This window comes from Sinocyclocheilus rhinocerous, unplaced genomic scaffold, assembly GCF_001515625.1.
Source record: "Sinocyclocheilus rhinocerous isolate Xijiao unplaced genomic scaffold, SAMN03320098_v1.1 scaffold468, whole genome shotgun sequence".
NCBI classification, from domain to species: domain Eukaryota; kingdom Metazoa; phylum Chordata; class Actinopteri; order Cypriniformes; family Cyprinidae; genus Sinocyclocheilus; species Sinocyclocheilus rhinocerous.
In genome coordinates this window covers 505747-515627 of record NW_015635305.1, presented here as the reverse complement: position 1 = coordinate 515627, position 9881 = coordinate 505747, and the positions used below count along the sequence as shown (strand labels likewise).

The window sequence follows — 9881 nt, the reverse complement described above, 5'->3', positions numbered from 1 at the left end:
TTCTGCATTCGGGTTTTGCTCTATGGCATAAGTCCCGAAAATGTGGAATAAAGTCGTTATTTTTGGTTTTCTTTGCGCAAAAAAGTATTCTCGTAGCTTTGTAGCATTACAGTTGAACCACTGATGTCACACGGTCTACTTTGTCGATCATCTTGGTACTTTTCTGTGCCTTGAACATGGTAGTTACCTTGCTGTCTATGGGAGGGTCAGAGAGCCCTCAGATTTCATCAAAAATATATTAAATATTGTGTTCCGAAGATGAAAGAAGGTCTTACGGGTTTGGAACAACACGAGGGTGAGTAATTAATGACAGAATTTTAATTTTTGGGTGAACTATCCCTTTAAGCTGGGATATGAGTATTTTAAAGGAATAGTTCACCCAAAAATGAAAATTATGTCATGAATTACTCACCCTCATGTCGTTCCAAACCTGTAAGACCTTCGTTCATCTTTGGAACACAAATTAGGATATTTTTGAAGAAATCCGAGAGCTTTGACCCTGCATAGACAGCAACGCAACTGACATGTTAAAGGCCCAGAAAGGCAGTAAGGACATCGTTAAAATAGTCCATGTGACATCAGCGGTTCAACCATTATGTTATGAAGCTACGAGAATACGTTTTGCGTGCAAAGACCATTTGTTTGTATTAAAAGCAACATCTAATCATTTCTCACTTCACTCAGTCTCATGACATCACCTGTCTAATGCAGAGTTGAAGAAGGTCTTTTTTACACCTGTGAACAGCATGAACACCACTGCACTTCATATAGCGAGCTTGTAGCCTGATCCACTGTCCCTGCCCTTCAGACAATGCAGCAGTGACGGGGGATCAGGCACAAGCTCTCCATCAAAGCCCAGAGCTCTTCCCTGTCCCCATTCACACAGGGACCTCGGTGGCCCCCACACACTCCACCATCAGCCCGGCACTGGAGGCGAGGCTTTGATCCTCGCGCACATACACAGTCACGGTCCTTCTGAAGAGAGCGTCTAGGAATGCTTAAACATGACTTTCATCTTCCCAAATTCAGATTCTCTTTCTGTCAGCATGTGCTCCACTTGTTCTCAAGGCAGCCGTGCCCAGGCTCAACCGCAGCCGGGGTCGACTGGGTTTATCTGACTCTTTGATACTATGCATTTGATGCCAGTTTTTTTTTTTTGAGGTGAGCAGCTGAGTTCAGAAAGAAAGAGTTTGGTGGGATCGTGTTGCAAAAGTTTTTGATGAGGCTCACCTGACTTTTACACTTGGCTCACTGGGCCAAATTGTAATAAAAGCACTTCATTAAAAAGTGACATAAAGGGGCATTATGCAGTGATAGCAACAATTAGACCTGTGAAATCTGCCTTCAAACTTAAATGACTTATTAAGAAAAAAAAGTATTCTCACAGAAGGTAAACACTGAGGACTGTGGCTTGGGTGTATGAGACTAGCATTACGGGGGTCTCATGTTTCATTGTGTGGTCTCTTTCACATCAAAAGGCTCCTTGGACTGGGCTTGTGTTTTTCGTTGCACCCTTTCCTTTATGAGCTCAACCTTTTTTGCCAGTGGAGGTTTAGCGTGACTGCTTTATGCCTATGTGATCAAAACATATTCCTCACTAATCAAGGCAAAAAGGAGCTTTTATTTAAACACCTGTATATTTTATACTTTGACAGGACCATGAAAAAAAACACCACAAAAGTTTGGAAACTCCCTAGGCAAAGTGGAGGTTTGGACAATATTAGCATAAATCTTTGCTTTGTGATGACTTTACATTGATAAGCAACAAACAATTTTGATGAAAACATTGCAGACAGCATTTATTTATTGCCGTTTTTATGTAATCAAACAGAAAATCATTATTACTGGTCTTCAGTATTATTATTTGATCAATTGCAATTGCAATCAGCATTCTGCTGATATTGTCCAAAACCTCACTTTGTCTAGAATGTCCAAACTTCTGGAGGGCTACTGTGGCCTGGAGTGTTTCTATTATAACCAACACATGATCGCAATACATTTCATTGGTGAATGCTAATAGCACCTACTGTAACATAATATTCAACCCATTAACACAATAACATAATTGGGAAGTACGTTTATGCAAGCAAACCTTTTAGTGGGCCAAAGACACTGATTCTATGTAAATTCCTTTTACCTTGTTCATCCATATCTGCTGTAAAAGACTCAGATTTAGCACAAAGCTGTTCTTTTTTTTCTCCCTTTTTTTAATTTTTTTGGACTTTCTTCATATTGTTAGCAAATTGCCTGCTTGGTGTGAATGCTTAATTCAGTGAGATTCATAAAATGTTTAGTAAATGGCACTACATTATTATTACCATGCCTATAATATGTACAATATGCAGAGTAAAACTGCATTTTTAAGGAATGCCAAAAAAGTGCATGTATTTAAAACACACACACACACACACACACACACACACACACAAAACTATTTGTTTAGTTTATCTTTTGTTACTTTTATTTTACTTTTAGTAAAAAATACTCAGCTTTTACTTATTAATATACTGGTGTTGTAACTTAGTAAAACATTTGTAGTTTTGGTTGTAGTTTTGAAAAAATTCAGGATTTGCACCCGAGAAGATGAAGGGATAAAACAAATGCTCTGTGATTTGATTGATCAAATCTCTTTCCTTCATATTATTATACAGTGTAAGTGGATTATCTATAGGTCATGCCAGATGTGGTCCATTCATGTCTAAATGATGACACTAGACATCCCACCCTGCAAAAACTCATTTCAGGGAGGTAGTACCACCCCCAACAGCGCCCCCCCCCTTAACTAGTGTTAAGTGCTACTGTTTTTTATAACGTTGATAACGTTTCTAATAGATAATATCATTATATTTTTTGCATTTCCCTTACCGAATGTGCTATCCTGTCAGCAATAACGTGCTCTTTTGATAACTGTCAGTTTAAGTGCCGACTATGCAGTGTTGCCAGATATTGCTATTAAAACAAATACAAAACCGAAAAATAAACCGAAATTATTTCAAATATTTTGCAAATAAGATAAGATAATCGCTGACCCTAAATTGCAACTTCCCACTCTATTAACTTTCTAAAGTGTCAAATTAAGTGGAAAAGACAAGTCCAAAAACGCCTATAATCGCTGGATCTGGAGGCTGTGCCCGCGCCTTCAAGATTCGTTCACTCCGCCAGCGTCTCGCAGCGATCGTTTTCATACCACGGACGCTAAACATTCTTGCAAACTGTCTAAACTGAATTATACATTCAGACACTCATATGGTGATCTCATAGCTGGCTACGGTTATGATTATATGTCACTACATGTGTCTCTCTCTCTCGCTTAAGTGGCGCTCTTTCCTCTTGCTCGTACTCTCCCTTGCCTCCACGATTTCCGGGATATTGTATCTAATTTGCGGGCGTCAGGGAGCCACTATTAATATGCGGGAGACTCCCGGAGCTTCCGGGAGAGGTGGGATGTCTGTGACACATTACTCTCTCGACTAATAAAGAGGTCAGCAGGCACATAAGGGGAACTATAGCGGTGCACTAGCTGTATACTAGCTGTAGCATCTTTGACAGCACGGACAAAAGCAATACATCACTACCAAAGGTTGCTGAACGTCAGGGCTCGCAAAATCGCTAGCCTGACGTCCCGAGACTATTGTGTTTTCCAGTCGGGCTAGCAAAATGTTTCACCACCCTGCCCGATGGGCTATCTTGAACAGTGATATAAAATTCCTTCCTTGATTTGCGTTGTTCTCTAGTTTGTAGGGGTAAAACGGTAAAATAGTTGATCGTTTGCACGTGTTTCTAAGTTTTGCTGATTTAAACATTCAAGTGTTTTAAACCATTCACGCGCATTCGGAGCTACGCGCACTTATTCAAAGCGAGCACAGAGAGCCGCGTTTTGAATTGATTCCTCTTTCACGTATCCTTGCATCTGAATGAACACATACACACAAAATTATCTCAAATATCTCGGCAAGTATTCTCGTAAACACAGTCGGTTATGTCTTAAGTGAACTTAAACAGTGGACAAAAAAAATTAATTAGAGTCCTGCACGGGCCTCAAATTTAGGCCCTAGCCTGGCCCTGGCCTGAGACGCTCAGGCCCTAGCCTGGACCGTGTCCGACAGCTTATCAGAATTACCGGCCCGATCCCGTCTTTTTTTCCCCTTCTCCCAAAACAGCTTATACTACTGTTTCAGCTATTAAAATAGTTCATTATAATCATAATCCGTAAAGATGCACTTCTCTCTAAAGGCTCTCTCTGAGGAGATGGCGAGTCAGGATCGGCAACTTCATCCTTGCGACACCGACTCAGAAAACACTAGTTTATTAGTAAATTACTCAAATATCTCCTTACTATTTCCCCCTGTCACATTTATGGTAACACCATACTGCTGCTGGCGGGACAATAAACACCGTCGAGCCGCTAGCATGGTCTCGTGTTGTTTCCACCAGTGCGGCAATTTTTTTCATCACTAATTGATGGATGTCTAAAATATAAAAATAAGGAGAAGCCTAAAACAGGCCTGAGGCCCGGCCCGCGTCTGAACTATGACGTGAAAATTGGCCCGAAGCCCGGCCCGAGGGGCATAAAAAAGTCGGGGCCCGTTGGGCCCGGGCTGAAATGCAGGGCTCTAAAAGAAATCTCAAGTGGATCATTATATTGGATCCGTGCATTCGGTCTGAAAGGGGCAGCAGCTTATAAATACCTGCTGTTCCATAAGCGCCACCTGCTGTCAGAGTGACATTTGCGTCTAATTCACAAAGCTAAAATCAAACCATTCTGTTTTTGCTTCAAATTTCGAAATTATACAAACTAATTGAAATCGAAATAACATGTATTTAGCATCTTTGTTTGGATCGTGATTAAAATGCAGTGGTTGCCTCTGATTTTAAATGGAAAAAGCACAGCCAAAGCATTAGTTAGTTTATATGAAGAGATTTATTTTATTTAATTTTTATTTACTGTAATACTTGCGTAATATATGTGTCATGTCTGCACTGCAATTTCCTGAAGGAACCACATTTCTTTTTCCTCTGTAGTGTGTTAAACATGACAGTAAAGCTGACTTTGACTTTGAACATGCATATGTTAATAAGTTATGTTCTGGGTCTCAGGTAGAACTGAGAAGATTTTTATGCTCATTAAAAATATGCCTACTTAGGAGGGATCCCAGAACTATGATTTATTTATTTATTTTTTGCAAATTTGGATGATGTTTGTATTAGAAGAATGTTGGGTACTATCTAAGATGCTGAAACACTCATTCATTCACACACACACACAGGCACACACACCCCTTGGTGTTTTGCTGCTTGCCACTAAAGTGTGAGTTTAAGCTTACCTTTGACCCAACATAAACAGGGCTGACGTTATCACACACTGGGTCATACTGAGCTAATGCAAGCAGCTGAGTCTCCTGTGCTTACTTCTTTTACTTCAGAAACACTGCTCTCTAGAAGATGCCACACTGTCATTTTCATTTTAAGAAGGTTTGAAATTAGGACACCAGTGGGGTTGTCCTAAAGTTAAGTCTATTATCCATATTTTTGTTGACTTAGGAATAGGATGCTTCTGTAATACCCTTTTCCTATCTTTAGTTAAGATATGATGCACTTAGGAAATGTTGTTCTCTAATAGCTTTTGTCCTAAATGAGGTCCTAACTGAAATTGCCATATACCTAACAGATAAGAGAGGATTCTAAAATTAAGATCTTTCTGTAATACCCCCCCGATCATGTTTCATACTCCATACTGAGATGACAGCAAAATTCGATCATGCAAACATATTTCATTAATCTAATTAAAAAAATTTAATAAATAAACATTTTACCTTTGGTTGATAGTAGGTGTGACTTGTAGTGGGAGTCACTTCATCTCATTTGGTTATTGTAAGTCTGTAGTTCATTCTGTCTTGCAGGACGCCCACAAACCCCATTGAATGTTTTGTTGCTGATAACATTATAAGAATTCTCTATTTGCTGGTATAAAATGATCCCATGATTATTTTATACAACCTGAAAGTGTTTGATAGCAGAGTTACCAAGATAAGGTAAGAAATATATATATATTTAATGTTTTTGAAAAAGTCTCTTATGTTCACCAAGGCTGCATCTATTTGATGAAAAATACAGTAATATTGTGAAATATTATTACTGTTTAAATATAACTGTTTAATATATTTTTTAAAGTAATTTATTCCAGTAATGGTAAATCTGAAAATTGATGTAAATTTTCATCAGCCATTGCTCCAGTCTTCAGTGTCACACAAATTTTATTATCAATGTTGAAAATGGTTGTGCTGCGCAATATTTTGTGGATGTACAAATCTTTTTCTTTTTTTTTTAGAATTCTTTGAATACAAAGTTCAAAAGAACAGCGTTTATTTAACATATAAATCTTTTGTAACATAACGGTCTTTACTGACTCTTTTGATCAGTTTAATGTATCCTTGCTGAGTAAAATTCAGAATTAAGAATTAAACTCCAGGCTTTAGCACTAAGCTTCTTTGATTTTGTGTTCACATGGTTTCAGAAATATCTTCAGTTTGAGTAGCACGACTGCATTCTAAATGAATGAATCCCAGAAGAGACGCAATACTTCGACAACTTTCAGACCTGCCAGACATCCTTCAACCGTCTGCTCTCAGACAATATTATTACTGTTTAAATATAACTGTTTAATATATTTTTTAAAGTAATTTATTCCAGTAATGGTAAATCTGAAAATTGATGTAAATTTTCATCAGCCATTGCTCCAGTCTTCAGTGTCACACAAATTTTATTATCAATGTTGAAAATGGTTGTGCTGCGCAATATTTTGTGGATGTACAAATCTTTTTCTTTTTTTTTTAGAATTCTTTGAATACAAAGTTCAAAAGAACAGCGTTTATTTAACATATAAATCTTTTGTAACATAACGGTCTTTACTGACTCTTTTGATCAGTTTAATGTATCCTTGCTGAGTAAAATTCAGAATTAAGAATTAAACTCCAGGCTTTAGCACTAAGCTTCTTTGATTTTGTGTTCACATGGTTTCAGAAATATCTTCAGTTTGAGTAGCACGACTGCATTCTAAATGAATGAATCCCAGAAGAGACACAATACTTCGACAACTTTCAGACCTGCCAGACATCCTTCAACTGTCTGCTCTCAGACAGAGATTTATAAGTCAATGCTAAGGATTGATTCAGACCTGTCTGTCTAAAGTCTAAATCTGAAAGATCCATTCATTTGAGAAATCTTTCTTTGACCCTTTACCCTACAGTTAGTTCCATTCACAAAGTATAAATTTCACTCGAGCTCACCAAGTTTGCTCACAATAGCAGTCAATCAATCATTTATTTAAAATCACACAGAAGGAGCTCGTAATCAACCTGATGACTTGAATTTATGCTTTGACAGTTTAAATGGCAGTGGAAGGAGGATGATTTCATTATGCTTGTCTTGTTTGTCACTATATTTGCAGAGTTAATAGTTGATTCTTGAATTATAGGGAATGCAATTTCCTGAGATAACATGTAGGTGAGCATCTGTTTTTCACATAGATGTCAGTGTGACAGAAGAGGCAATCATCTGTGTGATTAGAGGGGTCTGGTGCACCTGTGGCAGCAGCATGGATTCCCCCAGTGTTTCCATTAAAGCAGAAACCTCAGTAGACAGTTTGGCTCCTTCAGTGCCAGGAACTGGTGTTCCAGTGAGCAAACTGTGTGTCAAATGTCTGGTTCCTGGCACCTGAGGATGGCGGATTCCTGTTCTGCCCTTCAGACCGTGTTGTTTGCATGGTTGAAGATTATGAAGATTACTGGAAAACTTGAATCTAGCCTTGGAGCAGCCCTAGACATGCTTGGCAGTTGTTGAAGCAAATACAATGTGTTAAAGCCAAGTCCTCTAAGTATTAAGAACCATGGTGGCTTGAAATTAAAGTCCCTGAATGCTTTCGTTAACACTTTACAATAAGACTCAGTTTGTTAACATTAGTTCATACATTAGGCATCTAAACATTTCTTGTTACAGAATTTATTGATCTAGGTTAATGTTATATTATTAATATACTACTTAGGCCACTATACTATATACAATACTATCTCAAAATATAAACTATGTTATCACACCATGATAGATAGAAAGATAGACAGACAGACAGACAGATAGACAGACAGACAGACAGACAGACAGATTTCTATTGAATGAAGTAATGTTAACGTTGTTGTAAAGTGTTACCATTCATACTGAGCTAGACAACATGATATTAAAAACAGGCTGTGGAACTGAAGACAGATTATAATTAATAGGCCGATGAATGATCCAGCTCTTAGATTATCCATGAGATCACATTCTTTCCAGCTGTGCCAAACTCCAAACATCCTTCCGATTAAGTCAACATGGATTACATTTCTGACACAGCCAACTACAATAAATGCAAGACAGGACTTGCAACTCAAGTAGTTTTACAGGGGAAGAAGGATTGTTAGTGTAGCCCATTACGATTGCAGCCGTTGTATTAGTGGAATGGTTTTAATTACATGCATGACTTGCTTTGCTGCCTATTCTGTCATTTTCTCATTCTCTGCCGGAGCCACCGGGTGCTGTAATGTAGCACTGTTGTTTTGTTAATTGCTTTGGATCACTGACCGATGGACTTGCAGGGCAAGATGCTTTCTGCCATGTTGTCTCATTTGTTATTTGAAGGTCTAGACTTTAATTAGCCAAACAAGCTCCTCTTTCTTTTATGTCTATATTACAGTCACACATTTTCCATTAATCTTGACACAGACACCTGCTCACTCAAATAATGAATTCCGCTCTTTTATTATGGTCATTATTCCTTAGCCACAGTCATTAAATATCACGGGGGTTGTTAGACTTGAAGCGTCCTGTGTTCTGGACAACAGCCTCAGGAAACATGTTGCACTGTGGCAAATTACTCCACTGCAGTAACACTGAGATCAGTAAAGCTAATAAATCAGTCTGATTTATTAAATATTCTCTCGAAGGTTGATGTTGAGCATAATGATTGCTTAATTATGGAATGGTTCAATAAAGCTGATAAAACAAAGCATTCACATATTGAATGGTCAGCATCTCTCTTCCCAGTTTTAGCACTGAATCCATGTCACTTTTGCAATATGTCAAGTGTGAATATAATGACACTTTCAACGAAGCATTGGAAATGATATGGATACTAGAACAGTGTCTATAATATTGTTCGGATGCATATTGGCTGTGCAGTAAAAATACTCATGTGGTATGCAAAATATGATTAATAAATCATTAGGCAAAGCTCAGTTAATGGCAAACAGTGATGCAATCGTCAACAATCTTTAAGCTTTAATATCCTAAAAAATTTCAATAAATAAGAGGATGTGAATGTGTGATTGTATCGTGTTCTGTTTGCAAAGCTTTTCTAATGCTATGTTACGGGTCTGGGTGCAGTTTGAGCTCTTATGTAACTTGAGTTTGCAGTAACTAACTTTGCCTAATGACTCTAATCTAGCTTATCGGTCAGCCGTCTGAATTGCCTGTGATCATGACAACATCATGTGATATTTATACATCCTCATTTAATGTAGAAGGAAACTTAAACTTGTTACACTTTCCTCATGACCTTTGTGTCAACTTTTGTGTTCCTCGATTGATTGATTGATTTCTACTTTTTTTGCAGCCTACCATATTTGGGACACTGATTGAAAAACCGCTCGGGGATCACAATGCAGTAAGCAAATCATATTCCCTTTATTCTGAATGTTTGAAGAAGAAAAGATGTTGGATAAAATGTGGTTTTGACACATTGACACATTCCTCGGTTTGTTTTGCTGTCACTGATAATGTAGCTTTCCATTTACATAAATATTATTTCTGTAAACCCTGAGACTGTGTTTGAAAATATTTTTGCTCAAGAC

The 9881-nt window shown here is 37.9% G+C and overlaps 1 protein-coding gene across 1 annotated transcript in view; it reads left to right on the top strand.

The window, feature by feature from the left end:
- LOC107746854 (ras-GEF domain-containing family member 1B-A-like) overlaps window positions 1-9881 on the top strand; it is a 68955-nt gene that overhangs the window by 17748 nt on the left and 41326 nt on the right. The window contains exon 3 of the mRNA XM_016561185.1: window positions 9644-9694. Coding sequence (XP_016416671.1) covers window positions 9644-9694 — 51 coding nt within the window. The remainder of the gene's footprint in view (window positions 1-9643; window positions 9695-9881) is intronic.